Raw genomic sequence first — 25259 nt, 5'->3', positions numbered from 1 at the left:
ACTGGTTTACATGACATTACTGGTTTAGGCAGATACTTTTTTTGGTGTGTGTTTTTCCACCAAAATTTTTTATTCCCAGTATTTTGTTGAAGCTTCATAAATGTGTAGAGTGTATGAGTAAAGAAACTTCTAAATCAGATTAGGTGGAGAGGGGGTGGTGGGAAGAGTTTGGATGGGCTATTGGTCTTTTGAAGGATTTAGAAGTTATCTGCAGAGAGAATGTGTAATGAAGAGAGAATAAAAGAGTGCACACATAAAAAGGCACAAGGCTTTGAGGGAACAGGTGAGTTCAAAGTGGCCCAAGGCAGGAAGTTGGTATGTATTGGGGAGTGTCAGGTGTTGATTAGCTGCAGAGGTAAAATATAGAGAGTGCACTCAGAAGGATTTTTAAGCTCAGTCATGGCATGGTCAGATGTACATTTTTATAAAGATCAATTTTGGCAGTGTTTACACATTACTCACTTTACACAAATTATTGAAAGGTGACTAGATTGGGAGAAGAGAGACCAGAATGTTATTTTGGCAACTCAGGATAGAAATGATGAGGGGTCAAAGTCAGAGGTGAAGGTTTGAGGGATTTAGGAGATAGGATGGGGATGACGAAAAAAAAGGATAACTGGGTGGATGGGATGTCTTTGACAGCGCTGGGACTATCAGAAGAGCAGATATAGGGTAAAACATACTGAGCTTAAGATGCCTGTGGGTTATTCAAATGAAATATCAAGTAGGTGCTTAGATATTTGGGTGTGGAGTTCATTAGAATTTCTGGGTTCACTGGTATTTTGTGGGGATAACCTTCTCTAACCAAAGTTTAAATTTTCAATATGCTTAATGGTTTTAAAGATTATTTATTTATTTATTTGACAGAGAGAGACAGTGAGAGAGGGAACACAAGCAGGGGGAGTGGGAGAGGGAGAAGCAGGCTTCCTGCTGTGCAGGAGCCCGATGTGGGGCTCCCAGGACCCTGGGACCATGACCTGAGCTGAAGGCAGATGCTTAACGACCGAGCCACCCAGGCGCCCCCTGCTTAATGGTTTTAAAGAAACTGAATTTTTAAAACTTTTTTTGTTGTTCAATTTAGCTTATAAAATTAACATAGCTACTACAGTTCAAGAATGTATGTTATGCATAGTAGGTGTTGGATTAACATGTTTAAACAGATACTTAGGGCAAGAATTTTACCCCTAAGCTTAATAGTAAATTTAAAAAAGCTGGGTTGAATTGTAAAATTTTGAAAATAAAGATTATGATAATAATACAAATAAAAATCCAATCCCATCCCACTCAAGTGTAGGAACAATATAAAAAATTACTTGCTGCTGTGTTGTGCAACTTATCTTTTCCAGCTTTTTTTGTCAGAAAGTAGCATGGTCTTGAGTTGGATAGTCCCAAGTACATTTCGGTTTCTCTAGAAAGATGAATTTATCTGTTTGCCTTCCTCATTTTTGCCTTTTAATTTTAACTTTTGCTAAATTAGAGGTCATCAAGTTTATTCTAAAACATTTGCTGTGGTCTAGAGTTCTTTTAATAAGTTATATCTGGCGGAGTTCCTTTGCCAAAGGAAAAAAATGTGTAGTTTGTTTTTCCATCAGCAGGCCATCATCACTGAGAGTTTTATAAATATACTTACCTGCTTAGGCATCTTAGCAAATATTTAAGAATAGATAAGATCCTGGAGGGCATGAGGCAGTTTTATTCCAAATGAACAACTTTTCTCCTTTTTTTAGTACTTTAATACATTGTTTTCTCCCCCTCCCAAGAGGGTGGGTAGTGCTTAGAATATTCTAGTTTGTGTAAAGATTTTACCTTTTTTATAACATTGCCAGGTACATGCAAGGAACTTTATCTTGTTTATTTTTCTGTTCTTCATGATGTCTGGCACATAGTAAGTGCCTAATAAAAGTTTCAGTTTGAATCAGTTTTATGTAATTAGCTTAATACCACTAAGTGGCAAGTCTTTGTTGATAGTTGTTTGCTCCCTATGGACACCTAATCTGCAATGAAAACAGTGTAATCTCAATTTTTTTTTTTGAGGCAGGATCAACTTGCCTTTTCTTTCTTTCTTTTTTTTTTTTAAGGGAACGATCTATTTACATATTTACCTTTATATGGGGTTTTACAGTTTAAAACAATAGACCTTTCATGTAAAATATTTTTCATACAGTTTGAGGTACAATTGACAATAAGTTACAACTTACTGTCATAAGTTATACATACAGTGTGTAATTTGATAACTTATGATGCATGTGTATACTGTGAACCCATCAACACAATCAAGATGATGATATTTCTGTCAGTTTCCTCTCGACTCACAGTAATCTATCACTACTTTTACCTTGTCCATAGGCAACCACTGAGCTTCTTTTTATCACTATAGATTAGTTTACATTTTCTAGAATTTCATATAAATTCAGCATATTTATTTTGAGATTCATTAATATTGCATGTATAATTAGTTTATTCATTTTTATTGCCAAATAGTATTCCATTGTATGGGTATACCAAGATTTGTTCATTCATTAACCTGTTGATAGACATTTGGATTTTTTTCTACTTTTGGCTGTTACAAATAGAGCTTCTACGAAAATTGGTATAGTCTTTGTATGAACAGATGCTTTCTGTTTTCTTGGGCAGATACCACGGAGTAGAATGGCTGGATCATGTTAGTTGCACGCTTAGCATTTTAAGAAACTGCCAAACTATTTTCCCAAGTAGATGTACCATTTTTACATTCTCACTGTGGTGTATGAAAGTCCCAACTGTTCCACATCTCTGTCAACATTTGGCATGTTAGTCTTTTTAATTATAGCCATTGTAATAGATGTGTAGTATTTCATTATGGTTTCAATTTGCATTTCCCTAATGATTAATGATGTTGAGCATCTTTTCATGTGGTTATATGCCATCCCTATATCTTCCTTGGTGAAGTGTCTGTTCATATCTTTTCCTCATTTTATTTTAAACTGTGTTACTCATTTCTCGTTACTGAGTTTTGAGAGTTCTTATGTTCTGGATATAGGTCCTTTATTAGATATGTGATGTGATTTGCAAATGTCTTTTCCCTGCCTGAGCCTTGGCTTTTCATTTGCTTGATAATGTCTTTTAAAGAGCAGAAGTGTTCAATTTTGTTGATGTGTCAGTTTTTTTCTTTTATGCTTTTGGTGTCATTTCTAAAAAATTTTTGCTGAACCAAGGCCGTAAGATTATCTCCTATGTTTTCTTCCTCAATTTTGTAGGTTTTGTTTTGTTTTTTTAAAATTTATTTATTTGAAAGAGAGAGCACATGCATGCAAGCACAGTTTAGGAAGGGGCAGTGGGAGAGAGAGAATTTCAAGCAGACTCCCGCTGAGTGTGGTGTCTGACATGGAGCTTGATCTCACCCCCCTGAGATCACGACCCGAGCCTAAACCAAGAGTCAGATGCTTAGCTGACTGTGCCACCCAAGAGCCCCTGTAGATTTACTTTTTACCTTTAAATCTGTGACCCATTTCAATTTAATTTGTGTATGTGGTGCAGTATATGGATTGAAGTTTATTTTTTGCACACTGAAGAGCAGTTTTTCAAGTGCTATTGAAAAGACTGTTCTTTGCTGAATTGCTTTTGTACTTTTGTCAAAAATGAATTTACCATATATATATATGTGGATTTTTGAACTCTTTATTCTGTACTGTCAGTCTGTTTATTTTTCTTTACATCAATAATACATTTCTGAAAGAGTTTGTGTAGGGTTGGTATTACTTCTATAAATATTTGGCAAAATTCATCAGTAGAAGCATCTGGGCCTGGAATTTTCTTTGTCTTAAGGTTTTTAACTACAAATTCAATTTCCTTAATTGCTACTGGGCTACTCAGGTTATCTATTTCATCTTGAGTGAGCTTTGATAGCTTTGTCTCTTAAGGAATTTATCTGTTTTTTCTAAGTTTCAAATTTATTAGTCTAAGGTCAAGAAATTTCTTAGTATCTTTTTTCCCTTTTTTTCTTGGTATCTTTTTTCTGTGTAAATCTGTAGTGATGTTAATGCTCTAATTCTTAATATTGGTTAATTTGTGTCTTTTGTTTTTTCCTTATCAGTCTGGCTAGAGTTTTACCAGTTTTATTCTTAAAGAAGTAGTTTTTGGTTTCATTGATTTCCCCCTCCCCCATTTTTCTTTTTTGTATTTTTATTGATTTCTTCTCTGATCGTTATTTCTTTCTGCTTACTTTGGGTTTCATTTACAGTTCTTTTTCTAGTATCTTAAGTTAGAAGCTGAGGTCATTAATTTGAGGCCTTTTTTCTTTTTTTTTTAAAGATTTTATTTATTTATTCATGAGAGACAGAGAGAGAGAGGCAGAGGGAGAAGCAGGCTCCCAAGGGGCAGAGAGCCCGATGCAGGACTCGATCCCAGGACCCTGGGATCATGACCTGAGCCGAAGGCAGACGCTTAACCATCTGAGCCACCCAGGCGCCCGGCCTTTTTTCTTTTCTAATAAAGGCATGTAGTGCTTTTTATTTAGTAATAAAAAGACATTTCCCACTCACTAAGCACTGCTTAGTGACACCGCACAAATTTTTTCTTTAAAGATTATTCATTTATTTATTTGGGAGAGAGAGAGAGAGCACGAGCGGGGTGGGGGGCAGGGGAAAGATCGAGAAGCAGCATTATTACCCTGACACCAAAATGAAACTAAAACATTACAAGAATATAAAACTATAGACCAATATATCTCATGAACTTAGATGCAAAAATTCTAAACAAAATTTAGCAAACTGAATCCAACAATATGCAAAAATGAAAATACTTCATGACCAAGTAGGGTTTACCCTACTTGAGGTTGGTTTAATATTAAAAAATCAGGGGCACCTGGGTGGCTCAGTCGTTAAGCGTCTGCCTTCGGCTCAGGTCATGATCCCAGGGTCCTGGGATCGAGTCCCACATTGGGCTCCCTGCTCGGCGGGAAGCCTGCTTCTCCCTCTCCCACTCCCCCTGCTTGTGTTCCTGCTCTCGCTCTCTCTCTGTCAAATAAATAAATAAAATCTTAAAAAAAAAATTCAAAAATCAATCCCTGTAAATTCACCATAGTGAAAAAAGATATTTTTTATCCAGTCTGACAGCCTCTTTTTAGTTGGGGTCTTTAGATGATTTACATTTAATGCAATTACTGATGTGGTTAAATTTAAATCTGTCATTTTGCTATTTGTTGTCTATTTGTCCCATCTTTTCTTTGTTTCATTTTCTATTTCTGCCTTCTTTGTGATTAACAGAGTAGTTTTAATTATTCCATGTTTACTTCCTTTGTTGACTTATTAGCTATATCTCTTATTTTAGAGATTGCTTTAGGGCTTATAGTATACATCTTTACTACTTTAACTTACCTTAACTTCTACATCTTTAACATTTAACATTTATCTTCGAGAGTTATACTACTTGGCGTAAAGTATAAGAACTTAGAATAATATACTTCCATTTCTCTTCTCCTGACCTTTTTGTTATTTTTATTTTACTTTGCCTGTGTTACAAACCCACAAAACAAAGATATACGTGCATTTATCTAGTTGTGCTTTCTTTTTTTCTCTTTTATTTTAAATTCTGGTATGGTCAATGGAATATTACTCAGCCATCAGAAAGGATGAATACCTATCATTTGCATCGATGTGGATGGAACTGGAGGGTATTTTACTAAGTGAGAGAAAGCAGAGAAAGACAGTTATCATATGGTTTCACTCATATGTGGAACATAAGGAATAGCGCAGAGGACCGTGGGGTAAGGGAGGGAGAACTGAATGGGAAGAAATCAGGGAGGGAGACAAACCATGAGAGACTCTGGACTCCAGGAAACAAACTGAGGGTTGCAGAGGGAAGGGGGGTGGGGGGGAATGGGGTAATTGGGTGATGGGTATTGAGGAGGGCACATGTTATAATGAGCACTGGGTGTTATACCCCACTAATGAATGGTTGAACACTACATCAAAAACTAATGATACACTATATGTCGGCTAACTGAACATAAAAAAAAGAAAAAAAAATTCTGGTATGGTTAACATAAAGTGTTATATTAGTTTCAGGTGTACAATATAGTGAAAAAATGTGGAACACTTCACGAATTTCCATGTCATCCTAATCTTCTCTGTGTATTGTTCCAATTTTAGTTTATGTGCTGCATTCTACTTACACTTTAAACAGAGATTTGATTAACAAGAAATAAAATGTGTTTATCCACATAGTTAACTATTTTGGGTGGCTTTCATTTCTGTGTGTAGATTCAGATTTCCTTCTAGTATAATTTGTTCTGCCTGAAAGACTTCCTTTAACATTTTTTGTAGTGTAGGTCTGATGGTGATGGAATTTTTTTTAAAGATTTTATTTATTTGACAGAGAGAGAGAGAGCGAGAGCAGGAACACAAGCAGGGGGAGTGGGAGAGGGAGAAGCAGGCTTCCTGCTGAGCAAGGGAGCCCGATGTGGGACTCGATCCTAGGACCCTGGGATCATGACCTGAGCCGAAGGCAGACGCTTAACGACTGAGCTACCCAGGCGCCCCTTTTTTAGCTTTTATATGTCTGAAAAAGTATTTTATCTTCTTTTTTTGAAAGATATTTTCTCTGCATGTAAAATTATAGGTTAACAATGTTTTCCTTTCAATACTTTCAAGATGTTCCAAGGAGATAGGAAGAAGCATTGAGAGGTGATGGATATGTTTATGGCTTGATGATGATGGTTTCATGGGTGTATCCTTATCCCCAGACTTATTACCAAATCATACACATTAAAGGGGCGCCTGGGGGCACCTGGGTGGCTCAGTTGGTTGAGCGACTGCCTTCGGCTCGGGTCATGATCCTGGAGTCCCGGGATCGAGTCCCACATCAGGCTCCCCGCTCAGCGGGGAGTCTGCTTCTCCCTCTGACCCTCCCCCGCTCATGCTCTCTCTCTCTCTCTCAAATAAACAAATAAAATCTTTAAAAAAAAAAAGGGGGGGGGCGCCTGGGTGGCTCAGTTGGTTAAACATCTGCCTTTGGCTCCGGTCATGATCTCAGAGTCCTGGGACTGAGCCCCATGTCCATGCTCCCAGGGAGCCTGTTTTTCCCTCTCCCTCCACCCCATCCCTGCTCCTGCATGTGCATGTGTGCGTGTGCCTTCTCTATCTCAAATAAATAAAATCTTTTTAAAAATCATACACATTAGAGGTGCCTGGGTGGCTCTGTTGGCTGTCTGCCTTTGGCTCAGGTCATGATCCCAGGGTCCCCGGATTGAGCCCCACATCGGGCTCTCTGCTCAGCAGGAGCCTCCTTCTCCCTCTCCCTGCCACTCCCCCTGCTTATACTCTCTCTCTGTCAAATAAATAAATTAGATCTTTTTAAAAAAATTGTACACATTAAATTCATGTCAATCATATCTTAGTAATGTGGTTAAAAAGAAAAAAGTGTTTCTTCATTGTTTTCTAGTCTTGTTTCTAAAAAGAAATCTGCTGAACTCGTTATATTTAACCTTTTTTTTTTCCTCTGGCTGATTTCAAGATTTTCTGTATATTACTGATTTTGTACAATTTGATTATGATGTACCTATATATAGTTCTCTTTGTGATTCTTGCAATTTTGAGTTCATTGGGGTGTTTAGATCTGTGGGTTTATTAGTCTTCATCAAATTTGGAAAAATGTCTGCAGTTATTTTTTCAAAAGAGATCTTTTTCTGTTTCTCCTCTTCATCATCTTCAAGTACTTCAATTATATGTATTTTAGACCACTTGAAGTTTTCCTGCAGCTCATTGATGCTCTCTTCACCTTTTCTCAGTCTTTTTTTCCTGTGTGTATATAGTTTCTATTGCTGTAACTTGAGGTTCATTATTCTTCTGTGATGTCTAATCTGCCATTATTCCTTTTAGTGTATTTTTCATTTTTCATTGAAGTTTTCATCTCTAGAAGTTCACTGGGTGTTTTTTATATTTTTGATGTCTTCTTAGTGATTTCTGACTTTTTCTAGAATCTTGACTATATCCAATTCAGTTATAATAATGCTTTAATATTCTTCTCTGCTAATTCTATTTTTTGTGTCATTTGGGGTCATAGTTAATTGGTTGATTTTCCTGCTCATTAGGATCAAATTTTCCTGTTAGTGTGCCTGGTAAATTTTTTTTTACTAGATGTTAGCTCTTGTGAATTTTATCTTGTTGGTTGTAGATATTTATGTATTTATGTATTATCCTGTTATGTGGAAACCAACAGTTTTGGGTCTTGTTTTTAAACTTTGTTAGATGGGTACAGCACAGCATTTAATGTGGAACTAATTTTTCCCCACTGCTGAGGCTAGGCTGTTCTGAGTACTTTATCCAGTGCCCTGGGAATTATGAAGTTTCCCACTCTGGTGGGAATAGTTCTGTGTGAGCTTGCATATTGTTTCTTCTAATAATTTCAAGTGACTTTCCCCCCTAGCCTTAGTTAATTTAATGTAAATTACTGATACACATGCACTGACCAGTACTCTGCTGGCTACTCAGGGATGGACCTCTGCAGATCTCTTTTGAGTTCTCTGTGCCTTTCACTCTTCCCTGGGACTCTGTCCTGTGAACTCTGTCTTGGCCTCCCCCAATTCCCAGCTCTGTGTCCTCAACTCCAGGAGACTACTAGGTATTGTCTGGGTTTTCTCTCCCTTTGCCAGCTAGAAACTCTCTCAAGACAGTAAGCTCCCGCAGTTGTTTGGCTCACCTCATTTGTTTCCTTTGAGCAGTCACTGTCTTTCATTACCTGATAAAACAAAACAAAACAAAACAAAACAAAACAAAACAAAAAACAAACTGTTTCAAAGGTTTGTTGGCTTGCTTGCTTTTTTGTTTTTGTTTTTGTTTTCTGGTGAGAGGGTAAATCCAGTCTCTTTCACTCTATCTTGGCTGCATGTATATTATAGGGTTTTTCCCCCTCTGTTTTTGGTGGGATTAATACCTATTTCTGCTATGTATCTTTTTTTCCTCAGGCTTAGGCTGAGTATTTGACTGTGTTCCAAGTTTGTTTCCTTGGTTGTTAGGAACTCTGAGATCTTTTTCTTCCAGAGGTTTTTTTGTTGTTTGTTTTTAAAGACTTATTTGAGAGAGAGAGAGCGAGAGAGGTCGAGCGCACATGTGAGCAGTGGAGAGGGGCAGAGGAAGAGGGAGAAGCAGGCTTCCCGCTGAGCAAGGAGCCTGATGTGGGACTCGATCCCAGGACCCTGAGATCATGAACTGAGCCGAAGGCAGATGCTTAACTGACTGAGCCACCCAGGTGCCCCTCTTCCAGAGTTTTTGTAATAACCATTTCATTCTTGTTATCTGTATTGGTTTTCTTTCGCTCTGTGTTTTCTGAGAGGTGATGTTGTCAACAAGACATTCAAGAATTTTATCAGGTGCTAAGTATTTGGAGAATGTCACGTAGATATATGGGTAGCTGAAGGTCATCATCACCTCTATAAGAGTGGGCTTATGCCAGTTTGTAATTGATATGAAAGTATCTTTTTTCCCTGTTTCATTGGTAGTCTGTGTATAATCTCTGTAAAGATAACATTCTTTCCCCTCCTTCCCTTCCTTTTATTTTGCTGGTATGTGTAGTGATAGGTGGTGCTGTTCCCTCAAATCTGCTTGATGTATCCTTTTGTTTAGTTTCCTCAGTGTATGTCCTTTCATTGTTGAATTCATGTCATGATTTCCATCTGACAGTATTCCTCCACTAGCTATGAGATTTGGTTTAAATTGTTTGTAAAACTGCACATTTTGCTTTTATTACCAGTGATTTTTAGCATTTAGGTTGTAAAACAAAACTTATTTACAGAGAAATGATACGTCTGTAACTTCATAAGGCAGACATCCTTGTAACCACCACTTCAGTCAAGAAATAGACCTTTACAGCCACTCCAGAAGATCTTCCATGTACCCTTTTCCCCCAAGTAACCACTGCCCTAACTTTTGTAGTACTTACTTTCTTGCATTTCGTTATTGGTACTAGCATTTTTTAAACACTGCTGTCCTGTCTTTTTTTGTTTGTATTTCAGTTTCTTTTATGTTCTCTACTTAGTATTACTGGATACTTCTTTCAGTTCTTTTTTTTCCTCAGTCTTGCACCTTTTGTCTTTTATGGTATTTGATATTTATTTTTCCTTAGGTAGTTTGTTTATTCTCCTGTTTCATTTTAACACGGTATTTCTTGATTTCGAGAAATTGAACCATACAGGAATCATGGTCCAAAAACCAAAACCCAAAACTACCCCAAACCACCCAAACACGGTATTTCTTGATTTCGAGAAATTGGACCATACAGGAACCATGGTTCAAAAACCCAAAACCCAAAACTACCCCAAACCACCCAAATCCTGATTTTGACAACTGTATATCCTATTGTGTACAGTTTTCATACTTTATTTTCCCTGCCAAATAAACTGGAAGATGAAGTGAAAGCACCATTTATATCTTCATTAGAGATGTATCACAGATGTGTTTTTGCCATATAATTTGTTCTGTTATAGAATATCATAAATTTGTGAGTTATTAGGCTTGGAGAATCTGACATAGACTTTTTACAGTATCTCAGATATGTGTGCTAGGGAAATGATTAGGCTGTTATATTTTTACATTCAGTCAGTGCCTTTGTCCTTAGGGTAGCAATCATGGGATGTCTTTACTGCCTGTACATTGTGTTCCTATTTGGGGTGCTTGGTGTGGATAACTCAAGGAGTCTCAAACGTGCTGTCATCTCTAGTAGTGCAGACTTTTGTCTCAGTCTTTTTCTTCTCCTAGCTCTACATTCCCAGCTTCCTGTGCTTGCTTCAGCAGCAAATATACCATTTGCCAACTTCCTGACATTAGTTTTATTTGCCCTTTACCTCATTGGAATATGATTTTTTCTTGGTTTTCTTTCTGACTTACATTTTTTTCCTATTCGTATGAACTCTTCATCTTGTCTCAAATCTCAGGTAGTAGAAAGAGAGGCATTGCTGGTGTCCTTTCTTTGCTTCCTGTCGCACAGAGGACCTACTTATGTTCACAGCATTGGTAATTGCTGACTTCTTCGGATTGGAATATGAGCCATAGTATACTGGAATAATTTTGCTAGTGTCTTTATATACTGCACCTTATGTTGATTGGCTTGTCATTGTGTACCCTTTGGACAAATAGAACATGTCAGAGCAGATTTCTGGATCTCAACCCCAGACTAGTGGAAGAACCTTGATCAAATCACTTAACTTCCTTTGCATTTTTTCTCAGTTACAAAGTGGGAATGATAACACATATCTAATTGTGTTATGAGGATCAAATGTGATAACATACAAATGCTGTGTAAAGTAATGCATAATAGAATATTACATGCTCATAATAGCATTTTAACTTTTCTTTTTATTTTGCATTAGAGATTATGAAAAAAACCAGAGTAAAGAAATTGGAAACCTGTTTTACTAAATGTATTGCCTCAGATGAAATTCCTGATATCATAATTATTCCCTGTAGCGAAATAATTTTTCATATCAAACAAGCTTGGAGATAGCTTTTCAAATTCTAATTATTACTATTGATGAAGATAGGAAGCAAAATGTCCTATGGCAGAAAGATACTCCTCAGGAATCAATTCACTTATAGAGTCTGATGAAGAAGAAATACCATTTTTATATTGTGTAAGATCAGAATTTTAGTTGGACTTCTGTTTTTGTGTTTTGAGCTATTGAAGGTAGTTGATACCTGTAGAGTTGTATTTTATTAGGCACATGTACTCAGAAGCTTGAGTGATGAACAGACATATGCTGTAAGTAAAAAAATAAGTAGAATCATTCCCGCAAAAATAGAGTGAAGGACTATATTAAAATGAATGATTCAAACCAAGATGATATAAAAGAGAGTACTAGCTTTTTGTGTATAATATTTAGAATTACAGAGGGGTTAAAACCAAAGATTTTTGTTTAACGGCCAGATTATTAAGTAGTTAGCTGCTGCATTGATTTATAAATGAAAGACATTTAAAAATTGTTTTTAGTCCTAAGCAGCATTATTTTGTACATCTAAGCAATTTCAGAAACTGCTTTCCTCTAGGGAAGCCATGTGAAATTTTTCTGGTAGTTTCTTGAGGCAATAACAGTTGAAATTTAATGGATGAAGGTATTGGGAAATCTGAAATCCACTCCTTTCTTTGGTATGCATGTGGTCTTGAGTAAAGTCACTGAACCGCTTTGTGTCTCAGTTTATTCTTCTGTAAGATGGAGATGGAAATAAAGTCTATTTCTGAGACATTCAATTTGGCTCTGAGGATTAAAGAAGATCGGAGTGCTTTGAAAACAATAAATAGTTAAAACTTATCATTTAGTTGTTTACTATTTGAAGTAAATTATGTACTGATGTAACTAGTTTGTTTGGTCCCTGTAAGTCTCATAAGACTTCATAAGGTTTAGGAGCTTAGGAAGGTAAGTTTATTAATTTCATTCTATTTCTGGCAGGATTAATAATTTGTATTGATTAACATCACACCCTTCAAATTAGAAAGCTGAATATGACTGCTTTCTAAAGACAGTACAAGTCTGGGTTTGGAGTTGTGGATTTTTGGACGTGTAATTTGTTCCTCAGAAAGTGCTAAAGAGTTCAGGACAGAACCCAGAATGAGTGCAGCTTGGATTTTTTTTGTAAGGTTCCTGGTACTTTAATGCTTTTTAAATATTTTCTCAGTGAAATTACTTAGGAATCTCAACTTTTTCTTAAATGAAAAAGAGAATAGGCAACACTTGACCAATATATGCATGGGAAAGAAAGAGTAAGGAACTCTTCTTATGTGCTTCAGTTAGGTAAAGTGTTTTATTTGGTTCTTTAGCATTTACTTACTTTATTAAGGTTCCAGAGTCTGTTTAGTGTTAATAGTATCACAGAATTTTAGATTGCATTGTTAATGATACCAAACTTTTCTGGGCAAAATGAGTGTCCTTTTTTCTACTATGAGAACTATGAAGCTCTTTTCGGGGGGGCGGGCAGAGGGAGAGAATTTCAAGCAGACTCCCTACTGAGCAGGAAGCCTGATGTGGGGCTTGATCCCTTGATCCATGAGATCATGATCTGAGCTGAAACCAAGAATCGGAGGCTTAACCAAGAGAGCCACCCAGGCGACGGGAGAACTATGAAGCTCTTGATTATTGTTTTAGCTGAGACTTAGGAGAAAGTATGCTAACATGTAGTTTCCAGACATGTCTCTAATCTATTTCTCACTAAAGCTTGAGATTTTAATGGATTTCTTTCCCTTAACTGCATATTGTGGCCCCAGATATAATTATCTAGTTTAACCTCTTGTTTTGAAAATTGATAAATTGAAGTCTGGAAAGGTTATAGTTTATACTTCTGCAATTTCCTTATTTACTTATTAAAATTATTTTTTATTACTAAGCAATGTGTAACTGTATTTTAGCTTTGAAATATTCAAGTATGTTAGAGGCATTAACATAGACTGTTACAGTTTTCTTTCAGCCTTTCCATATCCCATTCTCTTTCACAAGTAATCTCTGTTAACAGCTTAAAGTGTGTCCTTCCAGAACTTGTTCTGGGTATTTTACAGCAATTTAGAGAAGCTTTTAAAAATACATAAATGTCATCATGCTATATATAATTGGCAGTTTTTTCCATGTTTGTTTGTTCATTTAATCTATCATATCCTTTCTTAATTCCTGAATAGTATTCCCCATAGAATGACTATCCCAGGAGGTATTTGATCATTTCCCCTGTGTGGGTATCTAGATTCATAACTTCCCTTTCCTTTTTTTCTCCCTCCCTCACCCCACCTGATGTTATAAATAATAGTGCTGTGAATAGTTTTAAGCATATCTTTATGCATATGTGTGAATAAATCTGTGTACTTTAAAAGTTTTTATCTTTATGGAAACAGTATAGAATTGTCTTCTACTGCTCCCCAACTCATGCTGTCCCCAGTCTTTGCCTTCTGCTTAATGCTGGTCCGGTGCTTAACCACTATTTCAGTGAAGGCCATCTTGGGTTTTTGAGATCAGAATTTCTCTGGTGATCTTGATTACTAGAAGGACTCTTTTCCTGACATATAACTTCATATCACAAGTGACTAATGTAACATGGGAATAACAGTAAAAGTAATGTACTTTATAACACAGTAGCTAAGAGCACAGTTCTCTGGGATCCGACTGCCTGGATTTTAATCTCCACACTGCTCCTTAACCATCCCTTACCATTTGCATCAACGATCTTAGGCAAGTTATTTAATATCTTTTTCAGTTTTCTCATTAACACAAATGGGCTTTCCATTCTAATGATGTAGTAGGATACAGTTATAGAGCCTGTGGTCTAGGGTTAGGGGGATTAAGCTATAACATGTGGAGTTCCTGGTGCATAAGTATTCCATAAATGTTAGTTAAAAACAGGAAGATGCATACCCATTTACATTCATAACTAGGGTGTGATGGTGATGGGTTGTGAAGGTGCTTGTCTTGCATGCTGGTCCCCATGGTATTCTGAATAGTGAGATGGTAAATATAAAATGTCCATACTACTCAAAGCAGTCTACAGATTTAATGCAATTCCTATCAAAATACCAACAGCATTTTTCATAGAACTAAAATAAATAATCCTAAAATTTGTATGGAATTGCAAAAGACCCCGATTAGCCAAAGAAGTCTTGAAAAAGAACAAAATTGGAGATATCACAGTCTCAGATTTCAAGATATACTGCAAAGCTGTTGTAATCAAAACAGTATGGCACTAGCACAAAAATAGACACACAGATGGGTGGAACAGAACAGAAAGCCCAGAAATAAACCCATGTCAATTAAGCTTCACCAGAGGAGGCAAGAATATGCATTGGGAAAAAGGCAGTGTCTTCAACAGGTGGTGTTGGGAAAACTGAACAGCTACATGTAAAAGAATGAAACTGGACACATTTTCTTATAATCTACACAAAAATAAAACCAAAATGGTTTAAAGATCTAAATATGAGACCTGAAACCATATAAATCCTAGAAGAAAGCATAGTAGTAATTTCTTAGACATCATTTGTAAAAACATTTTTCTAGATATGTCTCCTCAGGCAAGGAAAACAAAAGCAAAAATAAACTGTTGGGACTACCTCAAGATAAAAAGCTTCTGCACAGCAAAGGGAACAATCAGTAAAACTTAAAGCCAGCCTATGGAATGGGAGAAGATATTTGCAAATGACATATCTGATAAAGGCTTAGTATCCAAAATAAATAAAGAACTTATGCAGCTCAACACCAAAGAAACCAAATAATCCAATTAAATGGGCAGAAGACACAAATAGACATTTCTCCAAAGAAGACATACACATGGCCAGGAGACACATGAAAAGATGCTCATCATCATGTATCAGGGAAATGCAAATCAAAATCACAATGAGATACTATCTCACGCCTGTCAGAATGGCTAAAATCAACAACACAAGAAACAACAAGTGTTGGCGAGGATATGGAGAAAAAGGAATCCCTTGTGCACTGTTGGTGGGAGTGCACACTGGTGCAGCCACTGTAGAAAACAGTATGGAGATTCCTCAAAACATTAATAGAATTACCATAAGATTCAGTAATTCCACTACTGGGTATTTACCCAAAGAATATGAAAACACTAATTCAAAGGGATACATGCATCCCTATGTTTATAGCAGCATTATTTACAATAGCCAAAATATGGAAGCATCCCAAGTATCCATTGATAGATGAATGGGTAAAGAAGTTGTGGGGGCACCAGGGTGGCTCAGTGGTTAAGTGTCTGCCTTCGGCTCAGGTCATGATCCTAGGGTCCTGGGATCGAGCCACGCGTTGGGCTCCCTGCTCAGCGGAGAGCCTGCTTCTCCCTCTCCCTCTGCTGCTCCCCCTGCTTGTGCTCTCTATCTCTCTCTGTCAAATAAATAAAAAAATCTTAAAAAAAAAAAAAGATGTGATATATACACCCTCCCACACACACAATGCAATATTACTCAGCTATAAAAAGATGAAGTTTTGGCATTTGCAACAACATGGATGGATCTAGAGGGTGTAATGCTAAGTGAAATAAGCCAGTTAGAGAAAGACACCATATGATATCACTTATATGTGGAATTTAAGAAACAAAACAAATGAACAAAGAAAAAGAGACAAAAAACAAGGCTCTTAAATATAGAGAACAAACTGGTGGGTACCAGAGAGCCGATGGTGGGGGATGGGTGAAACACGGGAAGACGGTTAAGAGAGGGTATGTGTTGTAGTGAGCACTGGGTATTATGTAAGACTGATGAATCACAGACCTGTACCCCTGAAACAAATAATACATCATATGTTAATTAATTGAATTTAAATTAAAAAAGAAAAAAGTACACTTATGATGAGCACGGAGTAATGTATAGAATTGTTGAATCACTATGTTGTACACCTAAAACTGATATAACTATGTTAATTATACTGGAGTTAAAAAAAAAAAAAGAGGTCTACATAAATAGAAACTTACACTCTATTCCAAACTTCTGTATGTGAAAAGTACTTAGGTCTCAAAGTGATTATTTTATTTCTCTTATTTTCATAATGAAAAAAAATGTAATTGTTTGGGAAATGGGTCCCAGGAATGGAATCTTAAATTTATAATATTCTGCTAATAGAAGACAAGACTTAACTTTACATGGTTCAGTTTACTCAGGAATTAGCTTCAGTCTCCCTTATATTCCCACAGGATATTGTTCAGGACCATGTCTTAATCATATCTACATAACTATAGTCTTTTGCATGCTTTTACATATAGAAGCACTCAGTAAATATTTGTGTGCATGAACTACTTTAATCGTTCCTAGAAGTCCTCATCATTACTCCTTAAAATTCCCATGTTACTCCCTGAATTTCTATGCCACTGTGCTACAAAAACACACTGAAATGATCTTACAGTAAAACATGTACTGTATTTCATCTGTTCTTATTCTTGAATGTTTTCATGGCCTTTCTCAGTTTGAATCCAATATTTTGCTTAACGTTTGTTAAAAATGTATTTTAAGTGGAATTCACTTGAGACACATTAGCAATTACTGTGACATCTTTGTTTATGGAGAAGATCAAGATTGTGATTATCACTAAACCAGCAAACTTCCATAGAGCAGACTACCTTCCAGTTTATCTTAATTTGAAGTGCTCTTAAGCCTGAGTGGTATTTTTAAAATAATACGTTTATATATGAAATAGTCAGAAATGTGGTTCAGGCATTATATGAAAATACATAATTTTTTTTTTTTAAAGATTTTATTTATTTGAGATAGAATGAGAGAGAGAGAGTACATGAGAGGGGGGAGGGTCAGAGGGAGAAGCAGGCTCCCTGCCGAGCAGGGAGCCCGATGCGAGACTCGATCCAGGGACTCCAGGATCATGACCTGAGCCCAAGGCAGTCGCTTAACCAACTGAGCCACCCAGGCGCTCCCATAATTTTTTTTAACAAATGTCGAAATCTTACTGAATAATAATGGTGTGATTCTTTTTTTGTTGTTCCAGATTATATATGAACAGGAAGGGGTCTATATTCACTCATCTTGTGGAAAGACCAATGACCAAGACAGCTTGATTTCAGGAATATTACGTGTGTTAGAAAAGGTATGTTTTTAGTAAGTGATTTTATTTAATAATTGTTTATGGCAGTGGTTTATCTTTGGGGCATTATCAGTAAGTTTGAATTTCATGTGTAAGGTGAAATTACGTAATTGAACAGTGGTTATAAATTTAATATGAAAATGATGTTGAAAAATATGTAATCTCTACACTCAGTATGGGCCTCGAACTTACAAGCCTGATACCAAGAGTCCCATACTCCACTAACTGAGCCAGCCAGGCACCCCAGGAAAATAATACTTTAGATAAGCCCGTAAAATGGCATGGAATATTAAAAACTTATGTAAAAGTTTCAGTATTACAAATTTTTGTCATGAAAAATAAGCAGAATTTAAAAATGTACATAACATTTATTGTCAAATAGTGGTTTACTTGTGATATTGCATATTTAAAATGCTAATATTTAAGGGTTTAAAATTTTCATTTTGCGTTCAGGGAATTAAAAATAGGTAACTAAGAATGTAAGATATTGCTGACTAGTAAATATAGTCCATAATTTCTTTCTCTAGGATGCTGAAGTAATAGTGGACTGGAGACCATTGGATGATGCTTTAGATTCTTCTAGTATTCTCTATGCTGGAAAGGTACTTAAGAAAGAAAGGGTGTGGCTAAAGGAATGCCATTTTTATTTTTTTGTTTTTGTTGTTCATTCATCATTCATTTATTCATTTATTCATTCCACTGTAAGGAATGCCATTTTTTTTTTTTTAAGATTTTATTTATTTATTTGAGAGAGAGAGAATGAGAGAGAGCACATGAGAGGGGGGAGGGTCAGAGGGAGAAGCAGACTCCCTGCCGAGCAGGGAGCCCGACGCGGGACTTGATCCCGGGACTCCAGGATCATGACCTGAGCCGAAGGCAGTCGCTTAACCAACTGAGCCACCCAGGCGCCCAAGGAATGCCATTTTTAAAACAACTTCTTTGAGCTATAATTCATATGCCATAAAATTTACTCCTTTAAAGTGTATAAATTCAGTGGTGTTAGTATATTGAGTTGTGTAACCATCACCAATATCTAATTTTAGAACATTTTCATTACTCCTAAAAGAGAAACTCTGCCTTTTAGTAGTACACCCCTCATTCCCACTTAACTTCAGCCTCTTGCAACCACTTTTTATTTCTGAGAATTTGCCTATTGTGGACATTTCATATAAATGGAATCATACAATATGTAATCTTTCATGACTGGCTTCTTTCTCTTAGCCTGTTGTTTTTAGGGTTTATCCATGTTGTAACACCTCTCAGTTTGTTTGTTCTTTTTCTTTTTCTTTCTCCTTTTTCTTTTCTTTCTTTCTCTTTCTCTTTCTCTCTCTCTCTCTTGCTTTCTTTCTTGCCTGCCTGCTGAACAACATTGCATTTATGGAAATACAGTAGTCTCCCCTTATGCATGGGGGATACATTCTAAGACCCCCAATGGATGCCTGAAAACACAGATACTATTGAACCCTATACATATTATGTTTTTCCCTATACATACCTATGATAAAGCTTAATTTATAAATTAGGCAGGTGAATGACGTAGGCATTGTGAAGTAGTGTTAGGCTACTAATTGTATGTACGTACTGTCAGAAGGTGGATCATCTGTTTCTGGATGGACCATTGTTGACTGCGGGTAACAGACTTTGGGTAACACACTGTGAAAGAGAGAAACCGTGGATATGGGGTCAGGGGTGGGGGAACTACTGTACCACATTTTGTTTATTCATTAGTTGATGGATATTTGTGTTGTTTTCATTTTTTAGGTTAATATAAATAATGCTGACATGAACATTCATACACAAGTTTCTGTGTGGATATATATTTTTCTCTTAAAAACCTAAGAGTGGGATTGTTGGGTTATATGATAACTATGTATTTGCCATTTGTATCGTGTGTTGACTCACTGTGGAAGGTAGAGATTTCTGTTTTATCTCTAATTCACCCTGAAACTCAGGCTCAGTTCTCTGCATTTCTTCTCAAAATATCTGTCTATCTATCTTTCTATCATCTATTTATTTTTAAAAGATTTTATGTATTTATTTGTCAGAGAGAGAGCACAAGCAGGGGGAGCTGCAGGCAGAGGGAGAAGCAGGCTCCCCGCTGAGCAAGGAGCCTGATGCGGGACTCAGTCCCAGGACCCTGAGATCATGACCCGACCAAAGGCAGATGCTTAACCGACTGAGCCACCCAGGCGCCCCTGTAGATGAACTTTTAATTAATTCTTGTTTTCAATGTGTTATCCCTGTGCTCAGTGTGCTTGGTTTCTCCTAATCCAGAAATAATCTGTTTTATTTTCTCTGATGAATAACCCTTCAGCCTTCTGGACTTTTGTTAGTACTCTTCTTTTTAGCTTGACCTCTATCCTAATTTCCAGAAGTACTTGATCAACCAGTTCCAAGCCTTTGTGCTGGTGGGGCTCTATAGATGCTGCTTAGCTCTCCTCATTGATTTCATTCATTCAGTTTTCCTCTCTATTTTTCAGTCTGTTTCTATTTCTTAATTTTTCTTGTGCCTTTATAATATCTTCCTGTTCCTACAAATTTTCCTTTTTCCCTTTTTAAAAAGAATTACAGTAGCAATATATGAATACATTCTTGTAAAAATACTCAAATAATAGAAACAATAGAAATTGAAGTCTTGCTTGACTAGAATCTTGTCATCTGTCCCTGTCTAGTGTGTATCTTTCCAGACTTTAATCTGTTCATATTTTATTATCGATCTATCTAGACCTAGTTTTTTTCTCTGTTTCTAATTGCATATGCTGCCTGTAGTTATACTGCAAACATTGTTTTGCAGCTTCTTTGTTTAATTTACTATTATTTAAGAGTAAATAAATATTAAAATATATCAGTTTTTAAACTATGGCTTAGTATTTCCTTGGCTACCCCCTAGTTTGTTTATTCATTCCTTCACTGATGGGTATTAAGATATTTTCAGTTTTTCATTTTTACAGTGTTGCAATGAAAATTCTTACATATGCCTCTTTGTGTACATGTGTAAGTATTTCTCTGGAGTGGATGATATAAAGAGAGTTATTGTAATGACACACATGTATAGCTTGAATTTTTTTTTTAAGATTTTATTTATTTATTTGACAGAGAGAGAGAGAGAGATAGCACAAGCAGGGGGAGTGGCAGGCAGAGGGAGAAGCAGGCTTCCCGCTGAGCAGGGAGCCCGACGCAGGCTTGATCCCAGGACTCCGGGATCATGACCTGAGCTGAAGGCAGATGCTTAACTGACTGAGCCACCCAGGCGCCCCCATAGTTTGAATTTTAATAAATAATGGCTGTATTGACCTTTTGGAGTCAGTAGTAATTAGCACTGTCATCAGCAGTGTGAGATACTAGGTCTTTACGCTGTCTTTCGTATTTTATTTTTTACTTGAATGGGTCAAAAAATTGAAATTCATCTTAACTTGCTTTTCTTCTTCTTTTTCTTTTTTTGAAGATTTTATTTGAGAGCGAGAACGAGCGGGGGAGGGGCAGAGGGAAAAGGAGAAGCAGAGAGCCTGTCGCGGGGCTCGATCCCAGGACTCTGGGTTCACCACCTGAGCCGAAGGCAGATGCTTAACCAACTGAGCCACACAGGCATGCCTCCTTTTTTTTTTTTTTTTTTTTTTTGAAGATTTTATTTGAGAGAAAGAGAGCATGCATGTGCAGGGGGTTTGGCAGAGGAGGAAGGAGAGGGAGAAGGAGAGAGAGAATCTTGAGCAGACTCCATGCTGAGTGTGAGCCCAATGTGGGGCTCGATCTCAGGATCCTGAGATCCTGATCTGAGCCGAAACCAAGAGTCAGACACAACCAACTAAGCCACCCAGGTGCCCCTTAACTTACTTTTCTTTGATTGTTTCTGAAGTTGGACATCTTCCTAGGTGTTTGTTGCTTCATATTTCTTCTTTGACTTGCTTGTGCATACCATTTGCTTGTTTTTCTGTTTTGATATTTGCCAGTTTCTAAATAATTTGGTAGGTGTTGTTTTTGTATTCTGGATGTTTTTCTTTTGTCTGCCATATATTTTGAAAACACTTTCACTCAGTCTTGCTTATCTTTAACTTAGGTGTGCTACTTTTTATAGTATAGGAATTAAATATTTTGATTTAAATTATTAATATGGAATTTTAGACATTTGGTTTTATTCTCTTTTATTTTTTATTTTTTATTTTTTTTTAAGGTTTTATTTATTTATTTGACAGAGAAAGACACAGCGATAGAGGGAACACAAGCAGGGGGAAGTGGGAGAGGGAGAAGCGGGCTTCCCGCCGAGCAGGGAGCCCGATGCGGGGCTCGATCCCAGGACCCTGAGATCATGACCTGAGCTGAAGGCAGATGCTTAACGACTGAGCCACCCAGGCGCCCCGGTTTTATTCTCTTTTAAAATATTTAAGTTCTTTAGAATTATACATGTAGATACGTTATTTGTAGCTCTTAGCTAATTTTGACTGAGAAATATGCAACCAGTGGTGGCTTAAATAAAATAGCCACCATTGGTTATTTTCCTCAAATAACTACAAATCTACAGGTTTGGAGTGATTCTCCTGTTTTTTCTCTTACAGTCATAACATGGCTGCCATATTTTTAGGCATCATAGCTACATTCAAAGCAGGAGAAAGGGGAAAAGGGATGAGGCTTTTCTATTAGGAAAGCAAAAGCATTTCCAAAAGCCCTGTAGTTGACCTCTGCTTTTATTTCATTGACAACACTAACTGCAAGGGAATCTGGGCAGGCTTTTCTTTTTTTCTTTCTTTTGTGGAGGGGGGGTATGGAGGGGTGGGTGGAGAAGTGGGGGCGGGGATGGGGTGGGTGGCAGGTAAAGATAGGCAAGAAAGAAAAGGATAGGAAATAGTGGTTGGTTTTCCCACCAGTAATGTCTGTCACAATCTCCAAACTTAATTTATGTAGAAGTTGAGAATATATTGTTAATTGAAATTAAATTCTAATTTTAGTCCCTAAATATTTCATATGTTATACTTTTTTTAGGACTCCAGTTCAGTTGTAGAGTGGACGCAGGCCCCAAAGGAAAGAGGTCATCGGGGATCGGAACATCTGAACAATTATGAAGCAGAGTGGGACATGGTCAATACAGTTCCGTCTAAAAAGAAGCCACATACCAATGGAGGTATGAATTAAATCTTTTGAAATCTTAAACTGATTTGCTACAATATAATAAAAATAAAAGTGCAAAGAAATTCTTTAGTGTTTCTCTGTCGCAAGAATGATTTGGTGCTTTAATACATAGAACTCATATTTTAGTTATAGTCCCTCTTCATCTCTCTTTTTGTTTTGTTGGTTGTGACTTTATAAAAAAACAAGGTTTTAAAAATACGTGTTCTGTTTTGTAGTTATTCATGGCAGAAAATAGAAGCACTTTAAAAAATTGCTTTAGATGTCTCTCATGCACATTTTTCTAGCATTAAAAAAAAAACAAAAACAGCATGTTGTTTCGTCCTAAAGCACTAGGGGGAGATGGAGTATACCACTAAACCATACTGTTCTAATTTCAGTGCTTACTGAGATCTTCACAGCTCATTACAATATATGTTCAGTGACTGTTCTCCTTTATATACTACATGTATATATTTAAATCTGTGTTTCTGTGTGATGATTATCTACATGTAGATAACAAAAAAGAGCCAAGCTAACAGCCTGATAGAACACATATACTACACCAAATATGATTTGTGATTCTTTTTTTTTTTTTTTTAAAGATTTTATTTATTTGAGAGAGAGAGAATGAGAGAGAGAGAGAACACATGAGAGGGGATAGGGTCAGAGGACGAAGCAGACTCCCTGCCGAGCAGGGAGCCCGATGCGGGACTCGATCCAGGGACTCCAGGATCATGACCTGAGCTGAAGGCAGTCGCTTAACCAACTGAGCCACCCAGGCGCCCGATTTGTGATTCTTTTAAAAATAATAAATACTTGTACAGAGTTAAAATGTTTTTTCCTTATTGATTAATTTGTGTTTTATAACTAAAAAGACATTTAATGTCTTACTCATTTTAGTCTGAGTTTATGATTTATCCACATTTCCCAGATTCAGAAAAGCTGGCCACAATTGGCTGGAATATGTAATGCTACATTTATATAGCGTTGTTACCCAGTGAATCTGATTTTCATATATGTCCTGGGGAATCATTCTCATATACAGTAGTTACATTTTGTACTGTATCATTTCTTGGAAACAGTGGCAATTAAGAAGTTAATAGTAATTCATAAGCTTTTGGTGAATTAAAATCAGCTCATGCTGATGTGTTGTTTTTTGTTTGTTTGTTTTTCCTTTTTGGGATTCTTTTTCTATTGAAAGGGAAGGTTCTTACCAGAATAATACAAAGTATTAAGGTAAGACCACTGGGTTTTAATGTATTTGGCATGTGAAGTGGTTTTTAACTGCTCTAGATTAGATCTTCAGGATTAAGTTTTGTGAATTGTGCTTTTTTTTGTTTGTTGTTGCCTAATATCATTGAATCCTTGAAAATGAAAATGACAGGCTATAGGAAAGAACAAAGGAATGAGTTTTCAGAATTTCATAAAAGAGAAGCATTACGTGTATGAGAAGAGCATAATCTGACAATAAACGTCTTTTTAGATTAGTGGTTTTCAACTTTGGCTGCACATTGAAATAACCTGGTTAGGTTAGGCTTTTTAAAAAATACTAATGCCTGTGTTTCATCCCAATGAATTAAATCAGACTCTGGGGATGGAAACTGGGCATTTGTATTTTTTAAATGCTGTCCTGTTGATTTTAATGTACAGAACTGAGAACCTGTGTGTAGCTGTGTAGTTTAGCAAAAAACCATAGATGTAAATACTGCTTATATGACTTGGCCATGAACTGTGACTTATAAAAAGCCTTTATTTAGCAATTATTGAAAGTTAAGGAGACATTTTCTTTTTTTCTCTGTATTTAAAAAATTTTATGAATGTGTATAGCAGTAGAAAACAATACTGAATATAGTATGGCCCAATATGCATACACGTACACATATTTGACGGAACAGGAGTTATGAAGTGTAGTGCATTCTTTTTTTTTTTTTTAAAGATTTTATTTATTTATTTGAGAGAGAGAATGAGAGACAGAGGGTACGAGAGGGAAGAGGGTCAGAGGGAGAAGCAGGCTTCTCGCCGAGCAGGGAGCCCGATGCGCGACTCGATCCTGGAACTCCAGGATCATGACCTGAGCCAAAGGCAGTCGCTTAACCAACTGAGCCACCCAGGCGCCCAAGTGTAGTGCATTCGATTGCATCCCATCCCATCCCTTCTCCTAGACTGTCTCATCCAATTATATTTCATCAAAAATTCTTCCTAAAGGGGACACTTTCTAAGCTTGATGTTTCAAAACTCAAATTTATGCCATTATGAAACATTTTTATATGTTTAAAAAGTATTTTTTTCTAATTTTATTCATTTTATAGTTTTCACATTTTATACCTTTTACTTTTTTTTTTTTTTTTTGACAGAGCGAGAGTGAGAGAGGGAACACAAGCCAGGGGGCAGTGGGAGAGGGAGAAGCAGGCTTTCCGCTGAGCAGGGAGCCTGATGTGGGGCTCGATCCCAGGACCCTGGGATCATGACCTGAGCCGAAGGCAGACGCTTAATGACTGAGCCACCCAGGCGCCCCTACTTTTTACTTTTTTGTTCGACAAAGGAAATTGGGACAAAACCTAAAAAATTGACTATCAAAGACTTAACTTTCCTTATACTTTTTAAGAGTTTCTATTATGAAGTC

The 25259-nt window shown here is 36.7% G+C and overlaps 1 protein-coding gene and 1 pseudogene across 11 annotated transcripts in view; one reads left to right on the top strand and one right to left on the bottom strand.

The window, feature by feature from the left end:
• Positions 1 to 25259, top strand: part of TBC1D15 (TBC1 domain family member 15) — a 91759-nt gene that overhangs the window by 13328 nt on the left and 53172 nt on the right. For 8 of the 11 annotated variants that reach the window (XM_064590872.1, XM_064590871.1, XM_064590878.1 and 5 more), the window contains exons 2-4: positions 17441 to 17539; positions 18064 to 18138; positions 22511 to 22649. In XM_064590872.1, the coding sequence (XP_064446942.1) occupies positions 17441 to 17539; positions 18064 to 18138; positions 22511 to 22649 (313 nt within the window). Of the gene's footprint in view, positions 1 to 17440; positions 17540 to 18063; positions 18139 to 20981; positions 21122 to 22510; positions 22650 to 25259 lie in introns of all 11 variants that reach the window. The other 3 variants (XM_064590880.1, XM_064590873.1, XM_064590876.1) reach the window with 3 other exon arrangements.
• LOC123845116 (U6 spliceosomal RNA) lies at positions 6061 to 6153 on the bottom strand (annotated as a pseudogene).

The sequence above is a fragment of the Mirounga angustirostris genome, unplaced genomic scaffold (assembly GCF_029215605.1).
Source record: "Mirounga angustirostris isolate CCGP_5_RB_7025 unplaced genomic scaffold, mMirAng1.0.hap1 SCAF_5, whole genome shotgun sequence".
NCBI lineage: Eukaryota > Metazoa > Chordata > Mammalia > Carnivora > Phocidae > Mirounga > Mirounga angustirostris.
The sequence above is the reverse complement of the archived record's forward strand: the minus strand, read 5'-3'. Positions and strand labels throughout refer to the sequence as shown.